General features: G+C 37.3%; 1 protein-coding gene across 2 annotated transcripts; it reads left to right on the top strand.

Moving 5' to 3' along the window:
- The first annotated feature begins 739 nt into the window (after positions 1-739).
- Positions 740-20,262, top strand: LOC101885550 (antigen WC1.1). Of its 2 annotated transcripts, none has more exons than XM_087248058.1 (28): positions 740-808; positions 1,180-1,494; positions 1,805-2,101; positions 3,023-3,337; positions 3,570-3,866; positions 4,981-5,295; positions 5,650-5,946; positions 7,350-7,664; positions 7,899-8,195; positions 9,128-9,439; positions 10,210-10,506; positions 11,955-12,269; positions 12,472-12,798; positions 12,968-13,282; positions 13,368-13,691; positions 13,768-14,085; positions 14,209-14,511; positions 16,962-17,021; positions 17,185-17,499; positions 17,594-17,812; positions 17,911-17,994; positions 18,526-18,585; positions 18,740-18,796; positions 18,905-18,982; positions 19,108-19,170; positions 19,289-19,351; positions 19,511-19,573; positions 19,690-20,262. In XM_087248058.1, exons 1-28 carry the CDS (start codon positions 757-759, stop codon positions 19,737-19,739), a joined length of 6,123 nt encoding a protein of 2,040 aa, XP_087104184.1. In that variant the 5' UTR covers positions 740-756; the 3' UTR covers positions 19,740-20,262. The 2 variants fall into 2 exon arrangements, with proteins under 2 accessions (XP_087104184.1, XP_087104183.1); XM_087248057.1 differs by having other exon boundaries at positions 16,962-17,036; positions 19,690-19,913.
- The last annotated feature ends 356 nt before the right edge of the window (positions 20,263-20,618 follow it).

Here is a 20,618-nt window from a genome sequence, read left to right as displayed (position 1 = left end):
TATTATTATTGATAATATGTCTTTGCATGGTGCAATATTTTCAGCATGTAATTGAATAATTGTAATAAAATTTACATAAAAGTAAAATTAAGTGGTTTAACTATTTATTTAGAAAGTAGTTCATCATTATTATGTTTACAGATGTTACAGACTTATTTCATTTTTATGATAGAAGTCAAATCAAAAGATTATCAGTGGTATTCAAATGTAAAAACTAGACATTTAAAATGTTTTAATTGTTTTATGGAAAAATGCCTGAAAACATTTAATAGTATTAATATGTCAGTTTTTCATAACACCTGAGCCTTGATTTAAAAAAATCCTACATTTATAAAATAAAGAAAATAATAAGTTTTAATTATCATTTATAATAATTATTTATTTATTGCATTTATTTCTTATTTTATATTATTTTTATGTTTGCTGCTTCATATAATCTTCAGTGTTTCTCTATCTGCTTTAAGTTTAGTGTGTTTATCTCCAGGCTGATTTCTGACTGACACGAGTCTGTCCTCAGTGAAGTGTCTCTTCTTGACGCTGAAGGAGGAGTCCCGCTCATCAGCGCTCACACTTTATTGATATATATGGAGAAAATCCAAATGCTGCTTTCTGATTTGTCACTGATTGTGTTTGATGATTTCCTCTGTTGTGTCTAATAAGGTAACAGTGAGAGTCATTGGCAGCTGTGAGTCTCTCTTGCTCTCTCTCTTTAGGAGCTCACAGGAGACACTTTCTTCAGTCTGAGCAGAGGAGCAGATGATGGAGGGACTTCTTTTAATCTTAAATATAATTACTATAACCACATCTGGTAAGTACAAAATTGACATTAGTTCAAATGGTTCAATTAAATGAGCAGTTTATCTCTGATGGTCTCACAATACAAGAAACTAAATTTAATATCTGTGTAATATATAAAAAGCAAAACTATAAATTATCTCTAATAATTGAGTAAAGCATTTATAGACAACCATTGTAATAATAAGATGATGTGAAAATTTCTTTCTTAGAGGAGCGCGTAGCTTTTCCCCGACTTTAGTTGTTTAGTTTAGTATTTAAGTAAACTTTAAATTGACATTTAAAATGTACATTCTCAAGTATTCTCAAAGGTAAAGTTTTAATTGTAGTTGATAAGGTGTTGATTTACTGCTCACTGGCTTAATTTCTTTTCTTTTTGTACAGATTTTCCGACTGTGAGGTTGGTTGGTGGTCATAGTGCCTGTGCTGGTCGAGTGGAGGTTCATCATGATGGTCAGTGGGGCACAGTGTGTGATGATGACTGGGATATGACTGATGCTGCAGTGGTGTGTAGAGAACTGAAGTGTGGAGAGGCTGTAGAGACTCTGGGTGAAGCTTTATTTGGACAAGGATCAGGTCAAATCTGGATGGATGATGTGGCCTGTGGTGGATTAGAGTCAACAGTGAAGAACTGTAGTTCAGGAGGATGGGGTGAACATGACTGTGGTCATAGTGAAGATGCTGGGGTCATCTGCTCAGGTGAGCTGATCAATACAACATTCTGTTAATGCATCCCTTATTTTTTTTTTTACATCTACACATAAATTGCTATTAAAAAAATATAATTTTAACAAAAATTAAATCATGAAAAGTTTTTTATCATCTCATAAACAGTGTATTTTATTAAACACTAAATTGAATTATTGTGACTGACTGTCTTCTATAAATAAATCTATAAACCTTAACTTAGAGAAGGTCAACGCTTGCTGATTGATCTCATGTGTGCTCTGGGAGAATTTAAATCTTATTAAGAAGCATCATCATTTATTATTTTGTTATTTTTCTTTAGGTGTAAGACTGGTTGGAGGTTCTCACTGCTCTGGAAGGTTGGAGATCTTTCATAATCAGACGTGGATGTCAGTGTGTGACGCTGCCTTTGACCAGCAGGATGCAGAGGTTGTGTGTAGAGAGCTGGACTGTGGGGCTCCTGTACAGGTGCTGAGAGCTGCTGCTTTTGACAAAGGAGACACTCAGATGTGGACACAAGAGATTCACTGCAGAGGAAATGAGTCTCATGTTGGATTATGTTCAACCACAAATGACACACAGTGCTCTCAAGAAAACAATATAGAATTGAAATGTTCAGGTAAAAAGTTTAAAATCTTTAAGCAGTCATTAAAAATTAACATTAACAGTGCAAATCACTGGAGAAACTCATTGTTTAATGTTTGTTTTTATAATTGTTTCCTTTATAATAATAATTTAATGTTTTGTTATTTATAGTTATACAATGCTAAAACAGCTGGAAAAAATAAAACTGGATTTGCAATAATTGGAGGCTGATGTAGGAGATATGTGGCGTTATGACTGTTGTGGGCCTTTTTTCAGGATTTAGTGCTGTGGTCTCAAACTCAATACCTGGAGGGCCTCAGCTCTGCTTAGTTTAGCTCCAACCACCTCCAACTCACACCTGCATAATAGTATCTATTAGTGTTGAACACTTTGATTAATTTGGATCAGCTGTGTTTGATTAGGGTTGAAGCAAAACTGTGCAGAGCTGCGGCCCTCCAGGAATTGAGTTAGAGACCTATTATTTAGAGTGTAGAGATTAGAGAAAATTAGCCACAGTTTCAGAAACAACATATAAGAAATTATTGAATATTGCCATCTAACATTAATTTAACTAATGGTTTTACATTTAACTTAGTTAATTTAGTTTCTGATATACTCTTGGTGAATTTGGTGAACAAAGTTGTCTGTAGTGTATGCATGTGTGTGCATGTATTAGAGAGTGTATGGGTGTTTCCCAGTGCTGGGTTGCATATGGAGGGGCATCTGATGCATAAAACCTGCCATATGCCAGAGTAAATAATGTTCATAAATCAAGATTTATGCTGATTGATGAGTGAGACAATATTTCAACACAACAATTTAACTATAATGGATGCAAACTGTCAAACATTTAATCAGAAGAATAAAAATTTCAACCCACATCAAGTCATTAAATCTAGCCTGATTTGCCATTGACTTGACACCACTGAATCATTTCTTTCTCTTTCATGCCTAGATTTTGAACTGGTCAGGTTGGTTGATGGAGACAGTTCCTGCAGTGGTCGAGTGGAGGTTTATCATAGAGGTCAGTGGGGAACAGTGTGTGATGATGACTGGGATATGGCTGATGCTGCAGTGGTGTGTAGAGAACTGGGCTGTGGAGAACCTCTGTATGCTCTGGGTTATGCTCACTTTGGACAAGGTTCAGGTCAAATCTGGATGAATGGAGTGTCCTGTAGTGGTTCAGAGTCAACACTGAAGAACTGTAGTTCAAAAGGATGGGGTGAACATGACTGTGGTCATGATAGAGATGCTGGAGTCAGATGCTCAGGTGAGCTGCTTCATATACTGTAACACTCTGTTATTTTATTACTAATTTAATACAAAATGTTTTAAATGCCATTTGAAATAATTTGTTTGAATAAAAAGTAAATCTTGAAAATCATAAACTTACACTGACACTAAATTGCTGTTGTTTTAATTCAGGATGACTGTGGTTGATCGTCTTCTGTGTTAGAATCTCATAAAGCACCATCATTGTTACTATTTTATTTGTTCTCCAGGAGTACGTCTGGTTGGAGGTTCTCGCTGCTCTGGGAGGTTAGAGATCCTTCATGATCACACGTGGATGTCAGTGTGTGACGCTGCCTTTGACCAGCAGGATGCAGAGGTTGTGTGTAGAGAGCTGGACTGTGGGGCTCCTGTACAGGTGCTGAGAGCTGCTGCTTTTGACAAAGGAGACGCTCAGATGTGGACACAAGAGATTCACTGCAGAGGAAATGAGTCTCATATTCAATTGTGTTCAACCATGAATGATACACAGTGCTCTCAGAAAAACAATGTGGAACTGAAATGTGCAGGTAAAAAATTTACATTTACCCAGTCATTAAAAATGTACATTAATTACACAAATTCCAAATCACAATATAGCAGTGTTTTTATTAATGTCACATCTGTACAGTTGGAGTGTATAAAAGTTATTAATTTGGTGGTTTTTGTGTTTATACTTACAATGCTAATATAGCTGAAAATAGTTAAAATAGATTTGAAATAAATTGGAGGCAGATAGATGATAGATGGTGTTATGGCTGCTCTGGGTCTTTGTTCAGGATTTGAGTGTAGAGATTTGAGAAAATTAGCTAATGTTTCAGAAACAACATATAAATATTTAATAAAAGTGGCAATGCTTAACATTAATAAAAATATTTTCCTAACCAAGATAATTTAATATCTAATGTAATATTGTTATTTGTCACTTGTTGATGATAAATTAATTTGTTCAATACAAATATGTACACATATCAAATGTTACCAAATTCTATATAAATATATTAAAGAGAAATTCTCCTGTTTAGTAACTTAAGACATGTTCATGCTAAATATGAAAAGCATACTGTTTGAAAAGCATATAACAGCCTAGATTTAAGATTATTAGACTGAATGCACTGCTTGAAATAAATGTTATAACACCTGTTTTAAGTGTTTGTACATTTTCCTATTTCAAGAGATCTTGGAGGCATAAATATTTTACTGCACTGACAGACAATTTGACTCTCTAACGTGACTGCTATGTGCTGTCTCCAGACTTAAAAAATTTATATATAATAAACATTCAGAATATTCTTAATTATATTGTAATCAATCTGCATTATTCTGTTGGTAACATACACTTTTTCTGTTAATCTGTTACCCTAGAAATAAAGCCACAGTCAGTCTCTCCTCTAGTGTTTCTGCAACTCACAAAAGAGTGCTGACTTTATTTTGTTATATTAGCACAGTTTTAGCATTGCTAGCATATAAAGTGGTAAAGTAAAATATTTCCGCACAAAAATATAAATATAATAGATGCAAATTGGCAGACATTTAACCGGCAGAATAAAAAAAAATAGCCCACAATAAGTGATTAAAAGTAGCCTGTTTTCTCATGCACTTGACAACACTGATTCATGTCTTTTTTTTTTTTTTTCTGCATAGATTTTGAGCAGGTCAGGTTGGTTGATGGAGACAGTTCCTGCAGTGGTCGAGTGGAGGTTTATCATAGAGGTCAGTGGGGAACAGTGTGTGATGGTGACTGGGATATGGCTGATGCTGCAGTGGTGTGTAGAGAACTGGGCTGTGGAGATCCTCTGTATGCTCTGGGTTATGCTCACTTTGGACAAGGTTCAGGTGAAATCTGGATGAATGAAGTTTCCTGTAATGGATCAGAGTCAACACTGAAAAACTGTAGTTCAAGAGGATGGGGTGGTCATAGCTGTGGTCATAATAGAGATGCTGGAGTCAGATGCTTTGGTGAGCGGCTTCATACATCTCTCTGTATTGCATCAGTGATTTTGTTTTAATTCGTAAATGTCTTAAATCCCTTTTATTAAATAACTCAGTGCCATGGCATGTTTTTGAAAGCTTTTGTGTATTAAAAATGATCACTTACATTAATTGCATAATTAATTAATTAATTAAACATTAATTACATAAAAAAAATTTTATGCATTTATCATAAGAAATAGTAATGAATGGCCATCTGTGCTGTGTAATTAAAATCATTAACTTTATCATATGGAAGTTCAAGACTTGCTGGTGAATCTCACTACTTATTATCTTCTTATAAAGCATCATCATTGTTTTTTATTTTGTTCTTGTCTTTAGAAGTCCGTCTGGTTGGAGGTTCTCGCTGCTCTGGGAGATTAGAGATCCTTCATAATCAGATGTGGATGTCAGTGTGTGACGCTGCCTTTGACCAGCAGGATGCAGAGGTTGTGTGTAGAGAGCTGGACTGTGGGGCTCCTGTACAGGTGCTGAGAGCTGCTGCTTTTGACAAAGGAGACACTCAGATGTGGACACAAGAGATTCACTGCAGAGGAAATGAGTCTCAGATTCGATTGTGTTCAACCGTGAATGACACACAGTGCTCTCAGGAAAACAACGTAGCGCTGAAATGTGCAGGTAAAAGATGACATTTAACTAGTGATCAAAAAATTACATAAATTACACAAATTCCAAATCACAATAGACATGTAGCAGTGTTTTTATTAATATCACATATGTACAGTTGACGTGTATAAAAGTTATTAATTTGATGGTTTGTTGTTTATACTAACAATGTTAAAACTACAAAAGGATAAAGGATTTAAATATATTTTTATTTATAAATTAGCCATTATTTCGAGAGGGGTCTGGAAGCAGTTGCAATCGGAGCTGCATGCAATGCTTTTTAATGCCCACACCTAACCTTACCCCTAAGCCTACCTCTTACAGGGACGTCACTAGCTCCATTGAGTGTATTGTGTCTGACAAAGCATCTCTGAGATATGCAGTCTGTTGATTGTTTCAAAAGCAACATGTAAGTAATTATTAAAAATTGCAATACTTAACATTATTTAAAATAATCTTAAATTGAATAAAGATAAGTTAATTTTAATATACTCTTGTTGAAATACATTTTTCAGACGCCAATATGTACAGATATCAAATATTATCAACTTCTCCTCTACTACTGTTCTGTTCTAAAATTAGCCCAGTGGCCAATCAAAACTAACCTAAAACTAACCTAAAGGGCAATCAAATGTTTAGCCTCAAAGACAGAAAATTATCATTCTTAAATTAAGAAGATTTCCCCTGTTTAGTAACTAGCTTCAAGGACTAAAAAAAAACAGTGGACGGCTGCTTCTCACACAGAGCTGTTTATGTTAATGAGGGAGAGATTGTCAATAATGGGTGGGGCTTCCCCCCTTGGAAGTCATGTACAAAGGAAGGATGTCAATCAAAGTGTTTCTGCAGACGTGTGATTATAAAAAAATAAAAGTGATTATAAAAATAATATAAAAGTACAAAAGTGATTTTTACATAATAGGTTTGAGCCCCGGCTGGGCCCGTTGACATTTCTGTGTGAAGTTTGCATCTTCTCCTCATGTTCATGTGGGTTTCCTACGGGTGCTCTGGTTTCCCCAACAGTCCAAAGACATGCGCTATAGGAATTGGATGAACTAAATTGGCTGTAGTGAGTGTGTGTGTGAATGCGAGAGTGTATGGATGTTTTGTGGCACAGTACTACTGTGTTGTGGCTGGAAGGGCATTCGCTGCATAAAACATACTGTATGCTGGAACAGTGGGCGGTTCATTCTGTTGTGATGACCTCTGATTAATAAGAGACTAAGCCGAAAGAAAATGAATGAATGAACATGCAGGATATTCTCATTTATATTATAATCATTTGACTTTCTTTTGTAGTTAACATGAAACCAGTTAACCAGTGAAATAAAAAATACAACCCACAGCACGTCATTAAATGTAGCCTGTTTCCCATGAACTTGACTTCACGGATTGATTTCGTTCTCTTTCATACACAGATTTTGAGCAGGTCAGGTTGGTTGATGGAGACAGTTCCTGCAGTGGTCGAGTGGAGGTTTATCATAGAGGTCAGTGGGGAACAGTGTGTGGTGATGACTGGGATATGGCTGATGCTGCAGTGGTGTGTAGAGAACTGGGCTGTGGAGAACCTCTGTATGCTCTGGGTTATGCTCACTTTGGACAAGATTCAGGTCAAATCTGGATGAATGAAGTTTCATGTAGAGGATCAGAGTCAACACTGAAGAGCTGTAGTTCAGGAGGATGGGGTGATCATAGCTGTGTTCATGATAGAGATGCTGGAGTCAGATGCTCAGGTGAGCTGCTTCATATACTGTAACAGTCTGTTAATGCATCACTAATTTAATACAAAATGTTTTAAATGCCATTTGAAATAATCTGTTTGAATTAAAAGTAAATCTTGAAAATCATAAACTTACACTGACACTAAATTTCCTGTTATTTTAATTCAGGATGATTGTAGCTGATCGTCTTCTGTGTTAGAAATCTCATAAAGCACCATCATTGTTACTATTTTATTTGTTCTCCAGGAGTTCATCTAGTCGGAGGTTCTCGCTGCTCTGGGAGGTTGGAGATCCTTCATGATCAGACGTGGATGTCAGTGTGTGACGCTGCCTTTGACCAGCAGGATGCAGAGGTTGTATGTAGAGAGCTGGACTGTGGGGCTCCTGTACAGGTGCTGAGAGCTGCTGCTTTTGACAAAGGAGACGCTCAGATGTGGACACAAGAGATTCACTGCAGAGGAAATGAGTCTCATGTTGGATTATGTTCAACCACAAATGACACACAGTGCTCTCAGAAAAACAATATAGAACTGAAATGTTCAGGTAAAAAGTTTAAAATCTTTTAGCAGTCATTAAAAAATTAACATTAACAGTTCAAATCACTGGAGAACCTCATCGCCTGTTGGTTTGTTTTTATAATTGTTTCCTTTATAATAATAATAATTACTAATTTAAAGTTTTTTTTGTTTATACATATAAAATGTTAAAACAGCTGGAAAGGATAGAACTGGATTTGAAATAATTGGAGGCTGATGTAGGAGTTATGTGGCGTTATGACTGTTGTGGGTCTTTTTTCAGTATTTAGTGTTGTGGTCTCAAACTCATACCTGGAGGGCCTCAGCTATGCATAGTTTAGCTCCAACCACCTCCAACTCACACCTGCATAATAGTATCTATTAGTGTTGAACACTTTGATTAATTTGGATCAGCTGTGTTTGATTAGGGTTGAAGCAAAACTGTGCAGAGCTGCAACCCTCCAGGAATTGAGTTAGAGAGCTATTATTTAGAGTGTAGAGATTAGAGAAAATTAGCCACAGTTTCAGAAACAACATATAAGAAATTATTGAATATTGCCATTTAACAGTAATTTAACCAATTGTTTTACATTTAACTTAGTTAATTTAGTTTCTGATATACTCATGGTGAATTTGGTAAACAAAAATTGTCTGTAGTGTATGCATGTGTGTGCATGTATTAGAGAGTGTATGAGTGTTTCCCAATGCTGGGTTGCACATGGAAGGGTATTGGATGCAGTATTGGATGCTTTATTGGCAGTTCATAATTCAAGGACTATGCTGAAGGATAGTGAGTGAGTGAGAAAATATTTTAACGGAAAAATATAAATGTAATAGATGCAAACTGTCAAACATTTAACCAGCGGAATAAAAAATACAACCCACAGCGCATCATTAAATCTATCCTGATTTGCCATGGACTTGACAACACTGATTAATTTCTTTCTCTTTTATGCCTAGATTTTGAACAGGTTAGGTTGGTTGGTGGAGACAGTTCCTGCAGTGGTCGAGTGGAGGTTTATCATGGTCAGTGGGGAACAGTGTGTGATGAAGACTGGGATATGGCTGATGCTGCAGTGGTGTGTAGAGAACTGGGCTGTGGAGATCCTGTAGATGCTGTAGGTTCTGCTCACTTTGGACAAGGTTCAGGTCAAATCTGGATGAATGAAGTTTCCTGTAGTGGTTCAGAGTCAACACTGAAGAGCTGTAGTTCAAGAGGATGGGGTGAACATTACTGTAGTCATGATAGAGATGCTGGAGTCAGATGCTCAGGTGAGCTGCTTTATATATCTCTCTGTTATTGCATCACTGACTGGGTTTTCATTTGTAAATATATAATTATTTTTTTTATTCTTTATTACCAAGAGGTCTGCAGCACATGACTTATGAAAACAAAAAAATTAAAATAATATAAAAATAAAGTTTGGTTATTCAGCCATACCACATGACAATATGTTAAAAACACATCAACTGTTGTGTTATAAAGAATAGAGTGAAATGATTTAATCGGGATGAGCTCAGATATATTCAGTTCAGAACGAAGAGTATTCCAGCATGAGGGGGCGGCATGACTAAAAGAAGCTTGTTTGCCTATTTCAGTTCAAATCCCTTTGGTTAAATAACTCAGAATCTTTGAATGCTTTTGCGTATTAAAAATGATCATTTACATAAATTTTTTTCTGTTTTATGCATTTATCATAATATATAGTAATGAATGGCCACCTGTGCTGTGTAAATAAAATCAGTATCCTTATATGGAAGTTCAAGACTTGTTGGTGAATCTCACTACTTATTATCTTCTTATAAAGTATTGACTAAAGTGAAGCTCCTTTAAGAGAGCAAAGATGGGGAGGGGCATGTGAAGGAAACCCACTCGGAAAAGGGGAAGTTTAGTTGGTTGACTGGAGGTGCTGGCCATAGTTGTGTGTTCTGTTCTGTACTGCATCTACTCAGTAAAGAGTCTCCGAACACTTCTGCCTCCTGTCATTTAAGTATCTTACATAAAGCATCTTCATTGATTGTTATTTTGTTCTTGTCTTTAGAAACCCATCTGGTTGGAGGTTCTCGCTGCTCTGGGATGTTAGAAATCCTTCATAATCAGATGTGGATGTCAGTGTGTGACGCTGCCTTTGACCAGCAGGATGCAGAGGTTGTGTGTAGAGAGCTGGACTGTGGGGCTCCTGTACAGGTGCTGAGAGCTGCTGCTTTTGACAAAGGAGACGCTCAGATGTGGACACAAGAGATTCACTGCAGAGGAAATGAGTCTCAGATTCGATTGTGTTCAACCGTGAATGACACACAGTGCTCTCAGGAAAACAATGTAGAACTGAAATGTGCAGGTAAAAGATGACATCAAAAAATTACAGATTTCAAATCACAAGATAGCAGTGTTTTTATTAATGTCTTAATGTTTATCTTAATGTTAATCTTATTAATGTTTGTTGTTTATACTTACAATGCTAAAACTACTGGAAAGATAAAGGATTCAAATAGATTTTTATTATAAATTAGCCATTGTTTCGAGAGGGGTCTGGAAGCAGACTTGGTGCAGTTGCAATCGGAGCAGAATGCAATGCTTTTTAATGCCCACTACTAACAAACCAAAAACTAACCGGATGAGCAATCAAATTTATATCCCAATAGTAGCAAAACTCAAAATATACCACACTTCAAAAACTCCTTATCTAGTCAAGAATTACAATCCTATTTCTAGTCCAAAATTCTTATTTATCTTGTTTTAAGAGTACAATATATGCAAGATCAGAATGAGAAAGAGTTTTCTTTCTTAGTTAGTAAAGCTTAAAGAGTAATTTTACCTGCAAATTTAGCTTAATTACAACCAGGGACATAATTTAAGACCAGCCTTATATTTTTACAACATTATTTTTGCTGTAATAACTTGTTTTAAGGTTTCCCATTAAACAAATGCTCAATCACACTCATACTTTAGTAACAAAGCACATCTTGTTATGTTTTGTTGAAGTACGCTTCAGTATTTTAAGAAGCAACAAGTAATAATTTAGCATTTTGAGTATTGTCAAGTTAATTTGATTAACAAATTGGGGACAATGTGCATATATGTGTGATCCTGATTTAATTCATACATATATAATAATAATTCTGCAGACTGTTTTTTATGAAGTGTGATTATAAAAATTATAATTAATTATCCTTTCAGTTATTCATTTTCTTTTTGACTTAGTCCCTTTATTATTCTGGGGTCACCACAGCAGAATGAAACACCAACTTATCCAGCATATATTTTACGCAGCTGTAACCCATCACAGGGAAACATCCATACACACTCAATCACATACATACATTGTGGACAATTTGGCTTACCCAATTCACCTGTACTGCATGTCTTTGGACTTGTGGGGTAAACCAGAGCACCCAGAGGAAACCCATGCGAACAAGGGGAGAACATGCAAACTCCACACAGAAACACCAACTGACCCAGCTGAGGCTCAAACCAGCAACCTTCTTGCTGTGAGGTGAACATGCTACCCACTGCGCCACAGTATAATTAATAAATTCTTACCATCAGAGGCTGGCTGTACTCACACAATGTTTCCACACAGCTGTGTTTAAAACCCTCATAAGAGTGATTTAGGTCATAATAGGTCACCTTTAAGATGCTTTGACTAAATACAATACTACAAATAAATGTTATTATCTTATTTTAATACTGTGAAATTAAAAATACAACCCACAGCAAGTAATTAAAAGCAGCTGATTTTCCATGGACTTGGTAACACTGATTCATTTCTTTCTCTTTCATGCCTAGATTTTGAGCAGGTCAGGTTGGTTGATGGTGACAGTTCCTGCAGTGGTCGAGTGGAGGTTTATCATAGAGGTCAGTGGGGAACAGTGTGTGATTATAGGTGGGATATGGCTGATGCTGCAGTGGTGTGTAGAGAACTGAACTGTGGAGAACCTCTAGAAGCTGTGGGTTCTGCTTACTTTGGACAAGGTTCAGGTCAAATCTGGATGAATGAAGTTTCCTGTAGTGGATCAGAGTCAACACTGAAGAGCTGTAGTTCAAGAGGATGGGGTGAACATTACTGTGGTCATGTTGAAGATGCTGGAGTCAGATGCTCAGGTGAGCTGCTTCATATATCAACTCTCCTAATGCATGACTGATCGTTCTTTCATACACAATAACAATGTATGCAGTTTGAAAAAATTTTATTTTAATAGTTTAAACTACTCACTTTCATCTGTTTAAAAATATATTATTAAACAATTAGATTTAAATATAATCATACTGATAGATGGTTTCTGTGTTGTGTAAATGTGACCAGAAACCATAAATTATGGACGATTTACGAGACTTGCTGATGGACCTCACCTGTGCTCTGGGAGATTAGAAGTCCTTCGTGGAAACACCTGGTACACAGTGTGTGACGCTGCCTTTGACCAGCAGGATGCAGAGGTTGTGTGTAGAGAGCTGGACTGTGGGGCTCCTGTACAGGTGCTGAGAGCTGCTGCTTTTGACAAAGGAGACACTCAGATGTGGACACAAGAGATTCACTGCAGAGGAAATGAGTCAATTATTCGACACTGTCCAACATCAGGACTACTTAAAATGAACTGCACCAATGTCAGTGATGTTGCACTGATGTGTTCTGGTATAAATGTTTAACATCGTTATAAATAAATACATTGTTAATCATGTAATCATTGTTGTAAACTCTCTAATACCATTTAACAGATATAATTTAACAATTACTCTTGTTATGTGTGCTCTCTTTACCATAAACTATTCTATTATGTTTAAGTAAGAGTGTTTCTGTCCAGGTTACACTGATGTCCGACTGATCAATGGTCCTGACCCCTGTTCTGGCCGAGTTGAACGTCAGTATCTCAGTAAATGGGGCACAGTGTGTGATGCATGCTGGGATATGAGAGCTGCCAGTGTCCTCTGTAAACAGCTGAATTGTGGGATTGCTGTGTCTGTTGTGGGATCAGACTGGTTTGGAGAGGGAAGTGGTGAAATCTGGGCTGATGTGTTTGATTGTGACGGGAATGAAACAAAACTCTCCGAATGTTCAATCTCTTCATGGAGTCGAGCTGAACGCTCTCATAGACGAGATGTTGGAGTCATCTGCTCTAGTGAGGACATATAATTGCAAACAAATAAACTTACAAAAATTACATGTGTTAATATCTTAATAAACTGGCACTTGTTTATCTTCAGACTCGTCTCTGGCTCTTCATGAGGGTCTGGTGCGGTTGTCTGGAGAGAGTCAGTGTGAGGGGCAGGTGGAAGTTTTGATCCAGCAGGTCTGGAGGAAGGTTTTGCTGGACTCCTGGAGTCTCACTGAATCCTCTGTGGTCTGCAGACAGCTGGGCTGTGGCTCTGTGCTCAACTTCTCCGGCTCCTCTTCATCCAGTCCTGAACACAGTCATGAGTGTGTGATGGGCTTCCAGTGCTCTGGGAGTGAAGCTCATCTGGGGAACTGCAGCTCTCCGCAAACTCTCAACTGCAGCTCCACACAACAGCTGTCAATCACCTGCCTTGGTGAGAACAACAACATCTGGGCAGATTCTGGAGTTGTTCCTGATCAATAATGTGTTTCTCTTTCTCTGAATATCAGGCCGCGGGTCCATCAGGCTGGTGGGTTCTGGGGGTGACTGTGCAGGGAGGCTGGAGGTTTTTCACAGCGGCTCATGGGGGACAGTGTGTGACGACTCCTGGGATATTAAAGATGCCCATGTGGTGTGCAGACAGCTGCAGTGTGGAGTGGCCCTCAGTAACCAGCAGGTACCAGCCTGGTTTGGTCCTGGTTCTGGACCCATATGGCTGGATGAGGTGGAGTGTGAGGGGAATGAGACGTCCCTGTGGAGCTGCTCTTCTCCAGGCTGGGAAAAACATGACTGTCTACACAAAGAGGATGTAGGAGTCGTCTGCTCTGGTGAACAATGCTGCTGTATTTTTTCAGTAAAATTTATTAAATATATTAATATAGTAATGGGTGCATAGTTGCTAGATTTGGTATTTTAAAATGACCCTTTTTCATTAATGTGTTTACATGTAGAGTTTAAAGAGATCAGATTAACTGAGGGCTGTGAAGGGAATGTGGAGGTTTTCTACAATGGATCCTGGGGAAATGTGTGCTGGAATCAGATGGACAGAGACACAGTGAGTCTGATCTGTCAAGAGCTGAACTGTGGAAGATCTGGAGTTTTGTCTGATTCTACATCAAGACTGAAATCTGCTCCTAACTGGCTTGATAAAGTTAAATGTCGACCACATGACTCTACTTTATGGCATTGTCCATCTACACCCTGGGGACAAAACTACTGTAATGAAGATGAAGTGGCCAATGTTACTTGCTCAGGTTTGATGGTATTTAATTGATTTATTATTTTCTGATTATCAGACATATTCCCTTATCCCCTTAACTGTTATCAGTGAGGTGTTTTTTTAGAAACTATTTATCAGTCTTTACATTGTTATTTTTATATTGAAACCATTAAAAGTAATGTAATCACCAACTCCACACTTATTGCTCATAGGAGAATCCACTTTTGTGAAAATCCCACCAACCACCCTCAATTAAAGCCTGGCTGCAATACATGTCTGGTCTTCTAAAATTAGAGAAAGTTGAAGATCCCCTATTATACATTAAAAAGGGTCATATTTGGGTTTTAAGGGTCTCCAATAACAGGCTGATATGCATGTAAGGTCAAAAACACTTTCATTGTCTTTTAATATGCATTTATTTTTATCTAATTATCCCAGCGACTCCCATATAATTCATTTAGCGATTCATTTGTTCCCAAACCCCTGCTTAGCGCGAAGCTAATCTGCACTGATGCACTGATCGATGACAGCCTGTTGAGATTTGTCGACAGCCTTCAGTGGGAGACAGAGTGAAATGCCCAGCGTGGCTTATCAACAATATTGAAGTAGTCACAATGCATAGTGTGTGTGAGCATACCTGCCAGCACTCCTGCTTTTCCCGAGTCTCCTGTATTTGACCCATCCATAGCCACCCACCCGTTTTGTTATTCATCCCGTAATTTTAACCAGCCCTCCCCCGAACCTCAGCATTTTGGTACAGTCTGTGATACCCTGGCTCGCCAACACTGGTATGGGATCCAATCACAGCGGCCGCCCGAAACATTCTTCATAGTAGTTAGCTTACTAACAACACAGTACACAGTAGCCCAAACCTAACCCCCCGGTCTCCCAGATTTTTTTGCGTGTGCATGAGTGCATTAAAGCAGTAGAGTTTAACACCAGCATATTGCTCTATTCTTAACCATGACACACATTCAGTATTAATCCACACAGTGGCAAAAGTTCTCTTTTTGAACCTCTTCTGAACCTTGACCGCTGCACATGTTTAGGATTAGCTGACGATGGCCATAGCAATGACAAACGGCAGTGATCATGAGCTCACAAACGCATTTAAATTCGTAAACAAAACACTACTCGTTGCATTTTCAATGTGGCTTTAGATGTGATATGAGAATATAAAGAGTTAACCAGATACAGTGCATGCGGTTACAAGTAACAAAACACGATTAAATACATCATTTGCAAGCAAGAGAAAACAAGGAGACAGCCATTTACTTACACTTATGAAATGGAGGAAGAAACTGATCCACGATCCACTGATCCATGTTCCTAATAAAGTTCCTGTCGAGCTTTGTCAAAGTCTCATACATCAGTAGTCTTTTCTGATCCTTCTCTTAATAAACGTCCGACGAATCTCCCATTGTAAGCGTGTAGATTGCAGAAGCACTCCTCAGAAAAATGACAGGAACAGCACAAGGCTGGGATAATGCTGAGGTATTTTTACAAAACTAATCTTCCACCACTGACTCTTCACAGCCTCATCTGTGAGTAGGGAAAATAACACTAACTTTCCCGCACACTTCCAATAATATACAGGTAAGTACAGCATATCCATGACTCATGACTTCAGGATCTGTTTGTCTTCATTTTTTTCTATGCTACTGTGTAAGTGGGCGGGGCCGCAGGTTTAAATTTTCCCGGGTTTGCATGCGCAACAATTGTGCAGGGCTTATGTTTCAAACCACTATGAGTCAGCTCTTTTATAGATGAATCAATATAGTTTTAAACACTATCCAATTTCAGATTTAAGCCTGGATATTTCACTTCACTGAGAGCTGTGTTACGCACTTCATGGAAGGTCATTTTTAAAACCTCATAATAGATGCTCTTTAAGCTCTTTCTCAGAGTCTCAACCAGTAGGTTTTATACTAATTGTAAACTGCTACTGATTTTTTTTTTATGAACTAGAACCTTTTGAAGAGACTATTTTAGTATCACATCATGGTTAGAATTAGCCATGCCTTTTGCATTACGACGCTGGAAAAGCCACCCGCAAGTTGGACTTGTTTAGAGACAGAGACAGTTCAGCACAACCAAATTACTACAGCAGCCAAGAAATAGGCAGCTATCATTCTTATTTATCTTGCTACATCTCACATCTAAAGATAAAAAAGTACATTGCAGTTAATTTTATTGTATTTAATTTGCCCTTTTATTAATGTTTATTTTTGTCTGTTTATATATATATATATATTACATTTTTGTTATGTTATATTTAGATTTGTGTACTTTTCATTTGCAGGATTGTTAATTTGTGTTGTTGAAGAGTCACTTATATGCTACAAGAGGACTGTATGCATATATCATATTTTTAAATGTGAACTAAATGTGGGGGGAACAGTTAAAAGGGAAACTCCACAATTACATGTGAATAAAGAAACATTAAATGGAAAGAGCGTTGATTGTTTCATATTTTAATTTCAGTGGAGAAGAGCGACGAGTCCCTTCGGAGTCATCTGACATGTTCAGCATCATCTCACCAGAGTAAGTTTTCGATTGGTTAATGCTTTTACCAGCACCTGTAAACATATCTGTGCGTTGCATTATTTGCATTCAAAATTTGTCACAGATTTAAGAAGTTATCTATATTTAGTTATACTGTAAATATTGTGCTGCAGCAGATCATTGATGTTGATGTGTGTTTCAGCTCATGTTCCTCTTAGACTGCGTGGAGGGGACGGCCGGTGCTCTGGGAGGCTGGAGGTATACCATAACGCTGTGTGGGGCTCAGTCTGTGATGATCTCTGGGACATCAGCGATGCTCAGGTGGTCTGCAGGCAGCTGGGTTGTGGAGCAGCACTGAGGGCTGATGGGAATTCAGCCTTTGGTGCTGGTGAAGGTGTTGTGTGGCTGAACAGAGTCCAGTGCAGAGGAAATGAGCTTCACCTGTGGGACTGTCCTCTCTCCCTGAAGAAGCACACTAACTGCTCCCACAAAGAGCACGCTGGACTCACCTGTGCAGGTCACTGCTAGCTTGATTTTTAAATAATTTTAGTGCTATCAGTATTTTCTTGTTAAAATGAATGATTTGCATGATTTTGAATCTGTTTTAATAGACTTGCCGGATATATCAGTGTCCACTACTCCTGCCACATCAGCATCATCTTCTGCTGCAGTTTCTCAGACAGTGAGCTCAACATCAGTCTCTCCTCCACAAACTGGTCCAGAAACTCTCCCAGTCCCCCCAGTGCTGGTGATTGTTCTGGGAGTTGTGCTCTTACTGCTCTTAGTGCCGCTGCTTATACTGATTCAGCAGAACAGAGTGATGAGGAGAGGTAGGAGAGATCCAGAGACTGTCATATTGTGTCTTCTTCAGTGTGTGATCAGTCATGTGTTGTGAACTGACAGCAGATTTGTGTGTCGACACTCACAGCTCTTTCTAAGAGGAGACACAGAACCACCACTGAGGCCGTTTATGAGGAGATTCAGCACAAACACAAACACTTCACTCACAGGGGTGAGCATCTAAATCTCATTTAATATGATTAATAAGAGAGTCTGTAGACAGTTGATGTTCATTTATTATTAGCCTGTTAAACCTCCTGCACTAAACCACAGAATTCCTGACAGAAAACCACAGAGTTGCAGGTGCATGTGTGTGTGTGTGTGTGTGTGTGTGTGTGTGTGTGTGTGTGTGTGTGTGTGTGTGTGTGTGTGTGTGTGTGTGTGTGTGTGTGTGTGTGTGTGTGTGTGTGTGTGTGTGTGCACGTGCCAGTAAGAGTCTCTTCCTGTGTGTATTTTTAGGAGTAATAAGAAGAGGTTCATATGTTGGTATGTGCAGGTGCAGTTTTATGTGTGTGTGTGTGTCTTTCTGAGCATATTTCCCGAAGGCAGGAGTGGGTTAATGTGTGTTTACTAATAAATCTGTGTGAATTATGAATTCAGTGGTTTTATAATAAAATAATGTTTATGTTTTTGCATGTTGTCACTCACACAACACCTTATAATACTAAATCCTGTTTCTGACTGTTGTTTCCTCCTTCAACAGGGAGATTCAATTCTGAAGAACTGCAATCTGGGTATGAAGATGCAGACGAGTTTCTCTCAGGTTAGAGAGTGAAAATATACTCGAATTAATAGCTAAAACAAATCATTTGATTCATCATCACAGTGTTATATAACAAACAAAATTCATACCACTGTCAAATATATGATTCCACCACTAAACTGTGTGATTAATGACTCAAATATTCACATATTAGAAAAAGAGTTCAAGACGGCTTATTATGATGATGTCACCAGCAACAGTGGTCTAGAAGGTCAGTGACATCATTCAATGTTTACGATTCTTTATCGTAAGACCTGCAACAGCAAATCTATAGAATATTTCCAAAAATATTTCTAAATATGCAACACTTTCAATGCAGAAAATATGGTGAAGGAAATCACTCCAGGATATTATGATGATGTCATCGCTGACGGCTTGAAGCCAGATCTAGAGACAGGTATCCTTCACTTATTCTCTAATAGGATCACATATTTCAACTATTTAATATATTGTATTTGTGAAGATTTATATATTTATCATTATGTGAGTGACGATGTCTCATGCTAAATTCTAAATTTGTAGAAGACAGACCTGAGAGTTATGATGATGTCATGATGAGTGAAGAGACCTCTATTATTAAAAAAGGTTTTTACTGTTTAATTATTTCTTGTTTGTGTATGTTTAACATTATTCATCTAAAGTGATGCTCAGTACAGATATAATGTTGTAACATTTTTTTATTTATATCTTCCTGTATGTGTAGTGGACAATCCAGAGTATTATGATGATGTCATTATTAATGGACAGAACCTTGATCATTTAACAGGTGAGTCAAACAGATGATACAGCTAATACTAAACATGCATTTTTGCATTAGTGAATCCTCATGGCTTTATCAGGGCTGAATGTAAAAGTCTCAGACAGTCATGATGTGGGAAAAGAATTCAGTGAAAGCAAATTATAATATGTGGTTTTATTGTGTCAGAGGGAGATCAGGAAGAGTATGATGATGTGAAGAACAACAATGAAGATGAGAGAAACCTCTTGGGTACGTTTTTATATCTTATATCTGTTTTATGTTGCTCTTTTAAACTCATTTTAATCTAAACAATGATGCAGTTAAAAGATTGAAAACTATCAGCTTGATTTTATTTTCTATTACAGACTATGATGATGTAGAGGAGGAGTCAACTAATGAGGGAGGGGTCATATGAATCAGTGGCCACACCCACAGTCTCTGTTGATGAAATCACATTGTATTTACTGGAGATACTGAGAGTTTCTTATATTACTATTGCATAAGTGCTGTTTTATCTAATTTGATTTTATATATGTATAATCTTATGTGCTTTGCAAATTTCAATAATAAATGTAAGTTTTTGTATTTTAGTGTTAGTCCAATTATTTCATTCAATTTTGATATGAGTGCATTTCAGCAAATATTCTTTGATATTATTATTATTTTTGATAATGTGTATTTGCATGGTGCAATATTTTCAACATGTAATTGAATAATTGAAATGAAATTTACATAAAAGTAAAATTAAGTGGTTTAATTTGATCAAAATATTATCAGTGGTATTCAAATGTAAAAACTAGACATTTAAAATGCTTTACTTGTTTTATGGAAAAATGCCTTAAAACATTTAATAGTATAAATATGTCAGTTTTTCATAACATCTGAGCCTTGATTTTAAAAAACTCCTACATTTATAAAATAAAGAAAATAATTAGTTATAATTATTTATTTATTGCATTTATTTCTTATTTTATATTATTTTAATGTTTGCTGCTTCATATAATCTTCAGTGTTTCTCAATCTGCTTTAAGTTTAGTGTGTTTATCTCCATGCTGACTTCTGACTGACACGAGTCTGTCCTCAGTGAAGTGTCTCTTCTTGACGTTGGAGGAGGAGTCCCGCTCATCAGCGCTCACACTTTATTGATATATATGGAGAAAATTCAAATGCTGCTTTCTGATTTGTCACTGATTGTGTTTGATGATTTCCTCTGTTGTGTCTAATAAGGTAACAGTGAGAGTCATTGGCAGCTGTGAGTCTCTCTCTCTCTCTTTAGGAGCTAACAGGAGTAACT

The sequence above is a fragment of the Danio rerio genome, chromosome 4, assembly GCF_052040795.2.
Source record: "Danio rerio strain M-AB ecotype USA chromosome 4, GRCz13ab, whole genome shotgun sequence".
Lineage (NCBI taxonomy): Eukaryota > Metazoa > Chordata > Actinopteri > Cypriniformes > Danionidae > Danio > Danio rerio.
Note: the sequence above shows the minus strand (reverse complement) of the source record. Positions and strands in the feature narration are given on the sequence as shown.